Raw genomic sequence first — 16003 nt, forward strand, 5'->3', positions numbered from 1 at the left:
GGGAGGATATTCAGTCCCTTGCGCGGGCGGACCTAGAGTCAGGGGATGTAGAGTCAGTGTGGATAGAGCTTCGAAACACTAAGGGTAAAAAGACCCTCATGGGAGTCATCTACAGGCCCCCAAACAGTAGTCTGGATGTTGGAGGTAAGTTGAATCAGGAGCTGAAATTGGCTTGTCGCAAAGATGTTACTACAGTTGTTATGGGGGATTTTAACATGCAGGTAGACTGGGAGAATCAGGATGGTATCGGGCCTCAAGAAAGAGACTTTGTGGAGTGCCTCAGAGATGGATTTTTAGAGCAGCTGGTGCTGGAGCCGACCAGGGATAAGGCGATTCTGGATCTGGTATTGTGTAACGAACCAGAATTGGTTAGTGACCTCGAAGTGAAGGAGCCATTGGGAAGTAGTGACCATAATACAATAAGCTTCAATCTGCAATTTGAGAGGGAGTGGGTACAATCTGAAGTGACAATATTTCAGTTGAATAAAGGGAAATATGGAGCTATGAGGGAGCAACTGGCCAAAGTTCAATGGTTCAATACCTTAACAGGGAAGACCGTGGAGGAACAATGGCGGATATTTCTGTGTATAATGCAGAAGATGCAGGATCAGTTCATTCCTAAAAGGAAGAAAGATCCCAGGAGGAGACATGGGCGGCCGTGGCTGACAAGGGAAGTAAAGAAACATATAAGGTTAAAAGAGAAAAAGTATAACTTAGCGAAGATAAGCGGGAAAACGGAGGACTGGGAAGCTTTTAAAGAACAACAGAGGATTAGTAAGAAGGAAATATGCAGAGAAAAAATGAGGTACGAAGGTAAACTGGCCAAGAATATAAAGGAGGATAGTAAAAGCTTTTTTAGGTATGTCCAAGGCAAAAAAATGGTTAGGACAAAAATTGGGCCCTTGAAGACAGAAGCAGGGGAATATATTACTGGGAACGAAGAAATGGCAGAGGAATTAAATGGGTACTTCAGATCTGTGTTCACTGGGGAAGACACAAGCAATCTCCCTGAGGTAACAGTGGCTGAAGGACCTGAACTTAAGGGAATTTCTATTTGCCAGGATTTGGTGTTGGAGAGACTGTTAGGTCTGAAGGTTGATAAGTCTCCGGGACCTGATGGCCTGCATCCCAGGGTACTGAAGGAGGTGGCTCGGGAAATCGTGGATGCGCTGGTGATTATTTTCCAGAGTTCAATAGAATCGGGGTCGGTTCCTGAGGATTGGAGGGCGGCTACTGTTGTGCCACTTTTTAAGAAGGGTGGGCGGGAGAAAGCAGGAAATTATAGACCAGTTAGTCTGACCTCAGTGGTGGGAAAGATGCTGGAGTCTATTATAAAGGATGAAATTACGGCACATCTGGATAATAGTAACAGGATAGGACAGAGTCAGCATGGATTTATGAAGGGGAAATCATGCTTGACTAATCTTCTTGAATTTTTTGAGGATGTAACTCGGAAGATGGACGAGGGAGATCCAGTGGATGTAGTGTACCTGGACTTTCAGAAAGCTTTTGATAAAGTCCCACACAAGAGGTTAGTGAGTAAAATTAGGGCGCACGGGATTGGGTGCAAAGTACTAGATTGGATAGAGAATTGGTTGGCTAATAGGAAACAAAGGGTAGTGATTAACGGCTCCATTTCGAAATGGCAGGCAGTTACCAGTTGGGTACCGCAGGGATCCGTGCTGGGACCGCAGCTTTTTACAATATATGTAAATGATATAGAAGATGGTATCAGCAATAACATTAGCAAATTTGCTGATGACACAAAGCTAGGAGGTAGGGTGAAATGTGATGAGGATGTTAGGGGATTACAGGGTGACCTGGACAAGTTAGGTGAGTGGGCAGATGCATGGCAGATGCAGTTTAATGTGGATAAATGTCTGGTTATCCACTTTGGTGGCAAGAACAGGAAGGCAGATTACTACCTCAATGGTATCAAATTAGGTAAAGGGGCTGTTCAGAGAGATCTGGGTGTTCTTGTCCACCAGTCAATGAAGGCAAGCATGCAAGTACAGCAGGTCGTGAAGAAGGCTAATAGCATGCTGGCCTTCATAACAAGAGGAATTGAGTATAGAAGCAAAGAGGTGCTTCTGCAGCTGTACAGGGCCCTGGTGAGACCACACCTGGAGTGCTGTGTACAGTTCTGGTCTCCAAATTTGAGGAAAGACATTCTGGCTATTGAGGGAGTGCAGCGTAGGTTCACGAGGTCAATTCCTGGAATGGCAGGATTGCCTTACACGGAAAGACTGAAGCGACTGGGCTTGTATACCCTTGAGTTTAGAAGACTGAGAGGGGATCTGATTGAAACGTATAGGATTATGAAAGGACTGGACACTCTGGCAGGAGGGAACATATTTCCGTTGATGGGGGAGTGCCGAACCAGAAGACACAACTTAAAAATACGGGGTAGACCATTTAGGACAGAGATGAGGAGAAACTACTTCACCCAGAGAGTGGTGGCTGTGTGGAATGCTCTGCCCCAGAGGGCAGTGGAGGCCCAGTCTCTGGATTCTTTTAAGAAAGAATTGGATAGAGCTCTTAAAGATAGTGGAGTCAAGGGGTATGGAGATAAGGCTGGAACAGGATACTGATTAGGAATGATCAGCCATGATCATATTGAATGGCGGTGCAGGCTCGAAGGGCAGAATGGCCTACTCCTGCATCTATTGTCTATTGTCTATTGTCTATGTTGCGCTGCAGCCTGCAATAGCCCTTGATACTATCAACATCACCTCCAACCTTTGTGTCATCTGCAAATTTTCTAACCCACCCCTCAACCTTCTCACACAAATCATTTATAAAAACTATAAAGAGCAGAGGCCTGCGGGATCCCACTCAACACTGACCTCCAGGCAGAATACTTTCCATCTACAACCACTCTCTGCTTTCTGTCAGCCAACCAATTCTGAATCCAGATAGCCAAATCTTCCTGTATCCCATACCTCCTGACTTTATGAATGAGCCTACCATGGGAACCTTATCAAATGCCTTGCTGAGGTCCACATACACCACATCCACTACTCAACCTTTGTTCAACCTGTCTCGTCGTCACCTCAAAGACTCAATAAGATTTGTGAGGCATGACCTTCCCATCACAAAGCCATGCTGACTGCCTTTAATCATGCTATACTTTTCAAAATAGTCATAAGTCCTATCCCTCAGAATTCTTTCCAAAACCTTGCTGACCACAGATGTAAGACTGACTAGTCTGTAATTGCCAGGGATTTCGCTATTCCCCTTGTTGAAAAGAGGAACAACATTTGCCGCCTTCCAATCCTCCGGTGCGAGTCCCATGGAGAGTGAGGAAGCAAAGATCTTTGCCAGCGGCTTAGCAACTTCCTTTCTTGCTTCCTGGAGCAGCCTAGATAAATCTGGTCTGGCCCCAGGGACTTAGCAATCTTAATGTTTGCCAAAATTTCCAGCACATCAACTTCATCAATCTTGATCTGTTCAAACCTGTATCCCATTTCCTCAAAGGTCCCTTTCCTGAGTGAAAACCAAAGTAAAAAACTCATTTAGGACTTCCCCTATCTGCTCAGACTCCACGCACTAGTTCCCTACGCTATCCCTGACCGGTCCTACCTTCTCCCTGATCATTCTCTTATTCCTCAGATTTGAGTAAAATGCCCTTGGGTTCTCCCTAATCCTTCTTGCCAAGCCTTTTTTGTGCCCCCTCCTGGCTTTCCTTAGTCCATTTCTCAGGTCCTTTCTAGCAAGCCTGTAATCCTCTAAAGCTGTGCTAGATCCTTGCTTCTTCCTTATGTAAGCTGCCTTCTTCCTTTTGACAAGAAGCTCCTCTGTTCTCGTCATTCAAGACTTCTTATTCTTACCCCTTCTTGCCTGTCTCAGAGGAACAAATTTATGCATCATTTGCAACAAATGCTCCTTAAACAGTCTCCACACGTCTGTTGTGCCCTTTCTGTGGAACACTTGCTCCCAGTCTGTACTTCCCAACACTTGTCTGATAGCGTCATAATTTCCTTTTCCCCAATTAAATATCTTGCCTCGGTAACTGCTCTTTTCCCTCTCCAAGGCTGTGGTAAATGTGAGGCAGTTGTGATCACTGTCACCAAAGTGTTCTCCCACCATGAGATCTGACACCTGTCCTGGCTCATTGCCGAGCACTAAATCCAAAATGACTTCTCCCCTCATCAGCCTGTCTACATACTGAGTAAGGAAACCCTCCTGAACACACCTGAAAAATCGGCTCCATCCAAACCATCTGCACTAAGGAGGTTCCAGTCAATATTGGGAAAGTTGAAGTCACCCATAACAACAACCCTGCTACATCTGCATTTTTCTAAAATCTGCCAGCCTATGAGTTCTTCAATCTCTCTACTGCTTTTAGGGGGTCTGTAGAAGACCCCCAGTGAGGTGACTGCTCCCTTGCAGTTCCTAACTTCCACCCATACTGACTCATTGGACAAGCCTTCCTCAACAACTTTTGTTTCTGTAGCTGTGATGCACTTCTTTTTCCATCCTCCCTGTTCTTTTTAAACGTTCTAAATCATGGAACATCTAGCAACCATTCCTGCCCCTATGAAACCCACATCTCCATTATGGCACAACATTTTAGCCCCAAGTACTGATCCATGCTCTAAGTTCGTCACTCTTATTTCTGACACTCCTTGCGTGAAAGCAGACACAATTTAACCGATCCCTTTGTTTCATCACGCGAGAAACCTTCCCGATAGATTCACTACATCTTGTCACTCCCCATCTTCAACTACCCCCTCTCAGATATGTAGCTCTGATTCCCACCCCCCTGCCAAACTAGTTTTACCCTCCAGAACCACACAAGCAAATCTCCCACCCAGGACATCTGTGCCCCTCCAGTTCAGGTGCAACCTGTCCTTCATGTACAGGTCCCACCTTCCCCAGGAGGCATTCCAATGGTCTAGGTATCTGAAGCCTCTCTCCTGCACCAGCCTCGGCAGCCATGTGTTAAGCTGCATTCACTGACTGTTCCTCACCTCATGGTACTGGTAGCAAACCCGAGATCACTACTCTACACGTCCTGCTCTTCAGCTTCCAACCTAGCTCTCTGTAGTCACTTTTCAGATCCTCAGTCCCTTTCCTGGCTATATCATTGGTGCCAATATATACAATGATTTCTGGCTGCTCATCCTCCCCCTTTAGAATCTTGTAAACCCGATCAGCGACATCATGGACCCTGGCACTGGGGAGGCAACATACCTTCCGGGACTCCTGTTCCTAGCAACAAAATCTCCTGTCAATCTGTCTATCGAGTCCCCTACCACTAGCGCTTTTCTATTCTCCCCCTTCCCTTCTGAGCCACAGTGCCAGGCTCAGTGTCAGAGACCTGACAACTATGGCGGTAGGCCGTCTCCACCAATAGTATTCAAAATGGTATACTTAGTGCTGAGGGGAACGGCCACAGGGATCCCTGCCCAATATGTTGGTTCCCTTTCCTCCCCCTGACTGTAACCCAGCAGTCCTTATCCTGTGTCAGAGGAGTCACCACCTCTCTGTACATCCTCTCAATTTCTCCCTCAGCCTCCCAGATGATCTGTAATTCATCCAGCTCCAGCTCCAGTTCCCTAACTCGGTTTTCGAGCTGCACTTCCCGCAGATGTGGTTGGCAGAGACATGTGAAGTGTCTCTCACCTGCCACATTCTGCAGGAGGAACATGTAAGTGCCCGAACATCCATATCCCTCTACTCTGAAAGCCCGCACAGGACTAAACAAAGGAAGAGAAGAAAAGAAAAAAAAGAATGAGGAAACCTGAAAACTTACCAAGTTTACAGAATCTTAGTAAGGTTAGAGGAGATGGGTGGGAGGGAGGCCCTACTGTGTAGGGTCTCGGGTTTAGATCTCACCCACTTAACTTCCCAGCAGCCCCCGTTTCTCTCTGTCCTCTCTCCTCGCCGCTCTGTTAAAAAACTTTGATTTTTACTCACTTTCCCAGCAGTCCTCCACTCCACCTTGCACCTCTTGACAAATGGAGGCCCTGACACCTGAGGTAAGTATTTTAAACCATTATATTCACCTTCCCAGTAGTCCCTCGCTCTTCCCTCGCACCTCTTGGCAAATGGAGACCCCGACATCTGAGTTAAGTATTTTAAACCGTTATATTCACCTTCCCAGCAGTCCTTTGCTCCTCTCTCGCACCTCGGTAAATGGAGGCCCCAACACCCGAGGTAAGTATTTTAAACCATTATACACACCTTCCAATAGTCCTTCGCTCTTCCCTCGCACCTCTAGGCAAATGGAGGCCCCGACACCTGAGGTAAGTATTTTAAGCTGTTATACTCACCTTCTCATCAGTCCTCTGCACCACCTCCTCATCTCTTGACAAAGTGAGTGTGGACAAAAATTGGGAAATGGAGTAAAATGTGGGAAAATGCAAAGTTTTCCCCTGGTAGGAAAAATAAAAACATAAATGAACTGCAGAATTCTGAATTGCAGAAGGATCTATATACTCTAATGCACGACTCTTTATATGTTAGAATGCAGATACACCATATAATCAGGAAGGCTAAGGGGATGTCGGCTGTTATTATGAGAACAATAAGAAAGTAAAAGTGTTATGTTTAACACAAGTCATTGACACAAATATTGGTATACAGTTTTGTCCTCCTTGTTTGAGGAAGGATGTAAATGAGTTGGAAGCTGTTCAGAGGAGGTTTGCTAGATTGATAACTGGAAAGAAAGGCATGCCTTAGAAGAAAGATTGGACAGTCTGAGCTTGTTTTCACTAGAGTTCAGAAAAGCAAGGGGCAGATTTATTGATGTTTATAAGATCCTGAATGGTCTTGACAAGGTGGATGTGGAATGGATGTTCACTCTTGTGGATAAGTCCAGAACTTGGGAACACTGTTTTAACATTAGTGGTTACTCTTTCGGGATAGAGATAAGGGGGAATATTTTCTCCTAGATAGCTGTATGACTTTGGAACTCTGCCTCTGAAGGCAGTGGAGGCAGTGTCATTGCATATTTTTAATGTAGAGGAAGATGGAATCAAGAGTTACTGGGTATGGATAGGAATGGCTCCAGATTAGCCATAATTTATTGACAGGTAGAGCAGGTATGAAAGACCAAATTGCTTCTGCTAAGTGTATGTTTATATAGTTGAATGTGTTTGCTTGTCTTAGTTTGGCAAAACCTTCACTACTATATTGTGCCTCGCAACACCCCACATTATCTTAATATTATCTTCTTTGGGCATACTTTTATTGTGTCCTGAGTTTGAGAATTGTGCAGAGCTATTCTGTGCGCCAAGTTATTAGCTTTTTTTTCCCATTTTTCCTTCCTTTTGCACCAGGCCTCTAATATAATTGAAGAACTGGAACAGAATGTTTTCCAACTGAAGAAGGAACTGCAGGAAAGTGAACATCAGAAACAGCAACAACTGAGGGTAGGTTCTCCGAAGGCTGGGGATAGAGAAGGCAATCACGGAATCAGCAAATGTTTGCACATTCATGTTCAACCGGTCATATTCATGTCAGCTTGCTGCAAAAGCAAGTCATCTAGGCCCACTCCCCTACCTTTGCACTGTAGCCCTGCAATTCTTTCCTCTTCAGATAGTCATCCAGTTTTCTTTTGACAGCCATGTTTGACCCTAGCTCTGCCACATATTCAGGCAGTCCAAATTAAAGCAAACAATACTTTTCGTCGTCTTGCTTTTGGCTTCTTCGCCTTTCATCTCAAAGCTGAGTCCCCTGGTTCTTAACCATGCTATCAGTGGAAACAATTTCTCTCTATTTAATCTGTCCAGATCCCTTATTATTTTGAAAAGTTGTAGCACATCTTCTCTCAATGATCTCTTCTCTCAACTTTCTCTTTAAGGACATCAGCTCAGCTTCTCCAATCTATCCACATGACTGAATTAGTTCACCCTTGGAATGTTTTTCCAAACATTTTTCTCCACCCTCTCTCATTCCTTTGCAGCCTTCCTTGAGTTTAGTAGCCAGAATTAAATGAGGCAGTTGAATCTTAACTATTGTTTTATAAAGGTTTATCATAATTTAGTATTCAGTAACCCTATCTATAAGGCTCAGGACCTTCACCTACCCTGCTGCCTTAAATGATTTGCTCACACTTCGTTCACAGCCCATTTGTTCCTGCAGCTGTATTAGAAAATGTATCCTTTATTTTATCCTGCCTTTTCTTGCTGTGCCAAAATATAGTTTCACACTTCATTTCATGAATTTTCAATTATTACATGATGCTCAAGACTGTTCTGCAAGCTTGTCTACGTCTTTGTGAAGTCTATCATTATCTCTTAACCATTCACAATATTTTGTGTCATCCAAAAATGTTGTAATGTGTTTTGCACACCCAGTTCCAGATAATTAATATGCATCTAGAAAGTAGTGGCAGCCCCTTGGCTACCTTGGAAATCTAACTATAAACTTTTCGCCAGTCTGAAAATAATTCTCCACCACTATTCTATTTCCTTTCCAAATTGTATATTTTCATATTTACTTTTTATGTATACATAAGGAAATTCTGTGTAATGTAACAAACACACCACCTAGTAGCAATAATGGACTGTAAAGATTGAAATGGTTTCCACTGGCTGGCACAATTAACAAAATGTACAGATTCAAGCTGTTCACAAAAAGATAAAGAGGCATTATGTGAAAAACGACCGATTGGTGGTTAGCGTCCTTAACTTTCTGCTGTAAATCACTCAAAACGGTCTTCAATATTTGTAAAGGAGAATAAATTGTTGAGAAAAATGAAGAAGTGTAAGGATCAAACAGGTGATTAAGTTTAAACTAGTTCAATTAGAGGAACATTTTAACTAAAGTGACATGGATAAGATGTACTAATATGACAAGAGGAAGAAAAGTCTAAATGTGAAAGCATAAGAGGCAAGAGATTTGGGAAAATCAGAAAACTGATGAAGAGCAGATCAGAAGGAAGTAAGAATTAAAGAACAAGAATGCCAAAACAAAAGTCAGCAGTTAGCATACATGTGAATTCACAAAGCTTACCAAGCAATTGGAGAGTTACAAGCATTAATAATTTATAGAGGGATATAATATACTGGAGATGGACTGGGAACTCTGATGTTCCTTGACATTTCCAATATCAATTGAAGGTGGGAAAAGTCTTCTATCATAATGCCAGAATGTAAATTATTTTCATTGTATTGGATCAAGTTAATTTAGGTAAAGTAAAGAATAAGTAGGAAATTAATACAGTTCTGTTAGTGCATTCCAGGCCATCAAAGAATGAAGATCAGATCAAAGGGGAAATTTGTTTAGAGTTGAGAGATGTATAAAACAGCAGCAGCAAAATATGGTTAATAACTCCCCCTGCCGACCCAGTACAAACTGGAATAAAGATAGAAGTTGAAATTGAGGAATGCTATTTAAAAAGCTGCTAAAGGGTATTTTGGAATAGTCAGGAAAGTGGATTGAGTCCACAAGCAGATCAGCAGTGATCTTATCGAATGGTGTAGCAGGCTTGAGGGACCAAATAACCTACTGCTGCTCCTAACTCCCAGAACCAAACTCCTGACTTGCTGTATTTGTAGCCCAAAAAGGAAAGAATTATTGCTTAATTAAGAGGAGGAAGTGGACAAAATCAATGTAGGATTGAGAAAAAAGTTGGAAATAGTATATAACCTTTGTGGTGTTTTATTAAATGATTTGTGGAAATCCAAGTATAGTATGCCTTCAGGTTCCCCTTTATCTACAAAACAGTTATTTCCTCAACGAAATCCAATAGATTGGTTAACATGATTTCCCTTTGATAAACCATGTTGAGTCTTCCTGATTACCTAACTGTGCATCTATAATTCCTTTGATAATCAATTCTGACACCTTCCCCGCAACAGATATCTTTGTTCTCCTCTTAATTGGAAGGTTAAATTAGCTACTTTCCAGTCCAGTGGAATTTTTCCTGAACCTAAAGAATTTTGGAAAATTAGCACTGACATAACACATGCAAGTAGACACTAAGTCAGGGAGAGAGCAAATACCCAGTCCAGCGGTTTGGTCCAATGCATGTGCTGGGCGCATGTCCCGGCATCAAAGTTCCCTTGCAGCAGTTTTTGAATGTTAGTTGCCGGTGTGCCACAAAGTGCATCTCTAATGTGGAGAAGTGTTCTGGTTATTGATTGGAGAAGTTCCACTTGAATTCTCTGAGCCTGGCAGGTGTCTGCAAACATCCCAGGACAAGAGATGTATGTGGCTGGCGCCCATGCAGCATGTCCTGAAAGTTTGTAACCTGGTGTCTAAGATAGCATCCCAGAGGAGCTAAGGTGAGCTAGAGTTGCTGTCGCTTTGACCTCAGGAATTGTTAATGTCTAGTTGATTGGTGATAGACCATGAAATTTCACATTAATGAAGTGACATTTAGTGTTCATGAGGTTGTTAACAAGTAATAATCCCAGTTAACAGGCATCTTACCACTGCATAGTGAGAATCTCACCTCAACACTCAGCTGCATTTCCAACAAAATTCTATTTGCTCCAAGTGTCTAGTAAGGCCTTACTAGTCCTGTCATGTGATTCTCCTGGATTTCTTGCCCAGGTTATTGAGCTTCTATAAGATTCCACTGAAAGTTTCTTTTTCCACTGATGATATTTCTGTTAGCAAGCATTCAGCTTTTGAGAAAAGTAATTGACTGGCTGTTTGATCCCCAGCTCATTGTCCTGTAATAAAACTGCATTAACGTGTACCTCACAGGCATCAAGCTTAAATGGCTTGCCATAATTCAGTGCCGCTAGAACTTGAGCAGTGGTCAGTTTGCATGCTGCGAAGACCATCTTACACTTGTCCATTCAAATTTCTCGATTTTCTTTAACAATCTTGTTGGTGGAAATACAATGCTGAAATTTGGAATGAACTTCCAATGGAACCTCTATGCTGCAAAACCTTGCTTTTTTGGCACCAGAAAATTCAGATTTTTGCTTCTCTGGCTGCTGTTTGGCCTTGTCCTTCAGTGTAGCTCAAATAAATAATTTTGATTTGGCAAAATCACTTTTTGTCAAGTCTTTGATCAAATTGGCTGTTTATAATTAATCAAACAACTTGTCCAAGTGTTGTAAATGTAATTCCTAGATTTGGCTGAACACAACTAAATTCTAAATATGTGCAATACAGTTCTTTATCCTTCAATGACCTTTGTGGTTAATCTTTGAAAAGTTACTGCTGCTTTTTATTTGCTTCAGATGGCATTGATAAAGTCCATTCATGATTACAAAAGCTGATATTTTTTTCGACGATAGGTAAAAAAAGTGCAGGTTTAATTGATGGTTGAGGTTTCCCCAATCCCAAACATGAATGACATCTGCTACAATTTAACCACATCTTTATGCAATCTTGCCCGCTAAAACTGTTTTAATATTTTAACCCATGTTTCCCAATAATCCAAGTGACCTACCATTGGATTTTTGTAAATTGCTTGCAAATATATGTTGCAATAACCAAGTATAACTACCACTTTGGGCTCCTGCCCCACTATTCACTGGTTACTATTTGGGGTGAGCCATATTTCCTCATTAGCACTTTGTATTTTAAATAATATTTTCATTTTAGTTGTATTCAGTTCTTGAGGGACCTGTTTCTTAAACTCTCAATTCGTTTGTTGCATTTCTATTAAACAAGATGGGCTAAATCTGTTAGACTCAACCTCTATACCTTCCTCCCTTTTACTTAATGTTTTGAAAAGTGGCAGATATCGTAGTTATTTACCAAAATTGCCATTTCATGGATTTCAAAACTTGAAACTTATCTAAATAAGTCTTGAAGGTTACCAGAATGTTATTTTGGAATTCTTCCATAATCTTGAATTACCTCATGTTGCTGACATTTTTCTCTAATATGAGTGATATATCTCATTCATCCCACAGCAACTATTTTTCCCATGCAAATTTTACAAATGTCAGATCAGGTTTTATCTTATCATCTTATATTTTAAATGATTAAACTTCAGAGCCAGGTTTATAAATATTGAGTTTTTTTTAACAGCCTCATAGTCTGTCAGCTGCTCTTCTGAGATACAGGTATACACAGTTGTACCAGCCGGGTTCAAGCATGTTTTGGCCAATTTGACTTTACATCCATTTTATAATATGTGGTGAAACAGCTTATAATTCCGTCTTCTCTGTAAATTTAGGCACTAAACAAAGATGATTAGTTAAATCAGAATCATGAGGAGAAAGATTCCTGAAGAAGGGCTTATGCCCAAAACGTCGATTCTCCTTCTCCTTGGATGCTGCCTGACCTGCTGTGGTTTTCCAGCAACACATTTTTAAGCTCTGATCTCCAGCATCTGCAGTCCTCACTTTCTCCAAATCAGAATCATTGTCTGAGTTACTATCTCTTCTTTCTCCCTTAAACTATTCTTTGCACAAGTCATGTTGCCTGCTTTATAACTCAGGTTTGAGCTCTCACCTTTCCAGTTCACTTTCTATTCTGCTGTATTTTTATTTCTATTTTCTTTCTGATTTAGTATATGAATAGGAAGGATTTAGAGGGATGTGGGCCAAGTGCTGGCAAATGGGACTAGGTTAGGATATCTGGTTGGCATGGGCGAGTTGGACTGAAGGCTCTGTTTCTGTGCTGTACATCTCTGAAACTCTATTTCAAATCTCTTTCATTCTTCCAAATCAATTTTTTTTTCAGTTGGAACTGAATCTTAGCTGTTTCCATATTATGCATCAATTTCATGTTGCTCTCCTTTTAATCCCAAATGCTGGCTGATCACTTGAATTGTATTATCGTTACAAAATTCTACTTTTATTTCTACCTTCATTTTATACTCTAGCATGCCCTGTTTAGCCGAAGTCAAAGTTTTTTACATTGTTACATCCGATACTCCCAGAAAAATCTTAGCAACAGCCAAAACCAGTTAAGTTTTTAATGTGTATAATATACTTGACACCACAGATTCTTCCTGAACATTAACGTTTTTTGATACTGGATGTGGCCCGACTTAATTATGGTTCCAGCTGATACTATTACTGAACAAGTCATAGATTCATAGAGAAGTACAGCATCGAAACAGACCCTTCGGTCCAACCCGTCCATGCCGGACAGATATCCCAACCCAATCTAGTCCAACCTGCCAGCACCCGGCCCGTATCCCTCCAAACCCTTCCTATTCATATACCCATCCAAATGCCTCTTAAATGTTGCAGATGTACCAGCCTCCACCACATCCTCTGGCAGCTCATTCCATACACGTACCACCCTCTGTGTGAAAACGTTGCCCCTCAGGTCTCTTTTATATCTTTCCCCTCTCACCCTAAACCTATGCCCTCTAGTTCTGGACTCCCGACCCCAAGGAAAAGACTTTGTCTATTTATCCTATCCATGCACGGTGGCACAGTGGTTAGCACTGCTGCCTCACAGCGCCAGAGACCCGGGTTCAATTCCCACCTCAGGCAACGAACTGTGTGGAGTTTGCACATTCTCCCCGTGTCTGCGTGGGTTTCCTCCAGGTGTTTCGGTTTCCTCCCTCAGTCCAAAAATGTGCGGGTTAGGTGAATTGGCCATGCTACATTGCTCGTAGTGTTAGGTGAAGGGGTAAATGTAGGCGAATGGGTCTGGGTGGGTTGCGCTTCGGTGGGTTGGTGTGGACTTGTTGGGCCGAAGGGCCTGTTTCCACACTGTAAGGAATCTAATCTAATCTAATCTAATCTAAATCTTTTCTGAACCCTTTCAAGTTTCACAACATCTTTCCGATAGGAAGGAGACCAGAATTGCACACAATATTCCAACAGTGGCCTAACCAATATCCTGTACAGCTGCAACATGACCTCTCAACTCCTGTACTCAATCCTCTGACCAATAACGGAAAGCATACCAAATGCCTTCTTCACTATCCTATCTACCTGTGACTCCACTTTCAAGGAGCTATGAACCTACACTCCAAGGTCTCTTTGTTGAGCAACACTCCCAGGACCTTACCATTAAGTATTTAAGTCCTGCTGAGATTTGCTTTCCCAAAATGCAGCACCTCGTATTTATCTGAATTAAACTCCATCTGCCACTTCTCAGCCCATTGGCCCATCTGGTCCAGATCCTGTTATAATCTGAGGTAACCCTCTTCGCTGTCCACTACACCTCCAATTTTGGTGTCATCTGCAAACTTACTAACTATACCTCTTATGCTCACATCCAAATCATTTATGTAAATGACAAAAAGTAGAGGGCCCAGCACCAATCTTTGTGGCACTCCACTGGTCACAGGCCTCCAGTCTGAAAAACAACCCTCCACCACCACCCTCTGTCTTCTACTTTTGAGCCAGTTCTGTACCCAAATGGCTAATTCTCCCTGTATTCCATGAGATATAAGCTTGCTAATCAGTCTCCCAAGGGGAACCTTGTCAAACGCCTTACTGAAGTCCATATAGATCACATCTACTGCTCTGCCCTCATCAATCTTCTTTGTTACTTCTTCAAAAAACTCAATCAAGTTTGTGAGACATGATTTCCCACGCACAAAGCCATGTTGACTATCCCGAATCAGTCCTTGCCTTTCCAAATACATGCACATCCTGTCCCTCAGGATTCCCTCCAACAACTTGCCCACCACCGAGGTCAGCCTCACCGGTCAATAGTTCCCTGGCTTGCCTTTACCACCCTTCTTAAACTGTGGCACCACGTTTGCCAATCTCCAGTGTTCCGGCACTTCACCTGTGACTATCGATAATACAAATATGTCAGCAAGAGGCCCAGCAATCACTTCTCTAGCTTCCCACACAGTTCTCAGTGACACCTGATCAGGTCCTGGGGATTTATCCACTTTTAAACATTTCAAGACATCCAGCATTTCCTCCTCTGTAATCTGGACATTTTTCAAGATGTCACCATCTATTTCCCACCAGTCCAAATCTTCCATATCCTTTTCCAATAAATACTGATGCAAAATATTCATTTAGTATCTCCCCCATTTTCTGTGGCTCCACACAAAGGCCTCCTTGCTGATCTTTGAGGGACCCTATTCTCTCCCTAGTTACCCTTTTGTCCTTAATATGTTTGTAAAAACCCTTTGGATTCTCCTTAATTCTATTTGCCAAAGCTATTTCATGTCCCCGTTTTGCCCTCCTGATTTCCCTCTTAAGTATACTCCTACTTTCTTTATGCTCTTCTAAGGATTCACTTGATCTATCCTGTCTATACCTGACATCTGCTTCCTTCTTTTTCTTAACCAAACCCTCAATTTCTTTGATCATCCAGCATTCCCTATAGCTACCAGCCTTCCCTTTCACCCTGACAGGAATATGCTTTCTCTGGATTCTTGTTATCTCATTTCTGATGGCTTCCCATTTTCCAGCCGTCCCTTTACCTGCGAACATCTGCCTCCAATCAGCTTTTGAAAGTTCTTGCCTAGTACTGTCAAAATTGGCCTTTCTCCAATTTAGAACTTCAACTTTTAGATCTGGTTTATCCTTTTCCATCACTATTTTAAAACAAATAGAATTGTGGTCGCTGGCCCCAAAGTGCTCCCCTACTGACACCCCAGTCACCTGCCCTGCCTTATTTCCCAAGAGTAGGTCAAGTTTTGCATCTTCTCTAGTAGGTACATCCACATACTGAATCAGACAATTGTCTTGTACAGACTTAATAAATTCCTCTCCACCTAAACCTTTAACACTATGGCAGTCCCAGTCGATGTTTGGAAAGTTAAAATCCCCCACCATAACCACCTTATTATTCTTACAGATAGCTGAGATCTCCTTACAAGTTTGTTTCTCAATTTCCCTCTGACTATTGGGGGGTTTATAATGCAATTCCAATAATGTGATCATCCCTTTCTTATTTCTTAGTTTCACCCAACCATCTTCCCTGGATGTATTTCTGGGAATATCCTCCCTCAGCACCGCTGTAATGCTATCCCTTATCAAAAATGCCACTCCCCCTCCTCTCTTGCCTCCCTTTCTATCCTTCCTGTAGCTTTTGTGTCATGGGCCATTAAGCTGCCAGTCCTGCCCATCCCTGAGCCATGTTTCCGTAATTGCTATGATATCCCAGTCCCATGTTCCTAACCATGCCCTGTGTTCATCTGCCTTCCCTG

At 42.4% G+C, this 16003-nt stretch overlaps 1 protein-coding gene across 8 annotated transcripts in view; it reads left to right on the plus strand.

Moving 5' to 3' along the window:
• cep112 (centrosomal protein 112) overlaps positions 1 to 16003 on the plus strand; it is a 577437-nt gene that overhangs the window by 230425 nt on the left and 331009 nt on the right. For all 8 annotated transcript variants that reach the window (XR_011954852.1, XR_011954853.1, XM_072558882.1 and 5 more), the window contains one exon: positions 7287 to 7379. Coding sequence is in view for 6 of the 8 variants with exons in the window: in XM_072558882.1 (XP_072414983.1) it covers positions 7287 to 7379 (93 nt within the window). In the remaining 2 variants the exon portion in view is untranslated. The remainder of the gene's footprint in view (positions 1 to 7286; positions 7380 to 16003) is intronic.

The sequence above is a fragment of the Chiloscyllium punctatum genome, chromosome 39 (assembly GCF_047496795.1).
Source record: "Chiloscyllium punctatum isolate Juve2018m chromosome 39, sChiPun1.3, whole genome shotgun sequence".
NCBI classification, from domain to species: domain Eukaryota; kingdom Metazoa; phylum Chordata; class Chondrichthyes; order Orectolobiformes; family Hemiscylliidae; genus Chiloscyllium; species Chiloscyllium punctatum.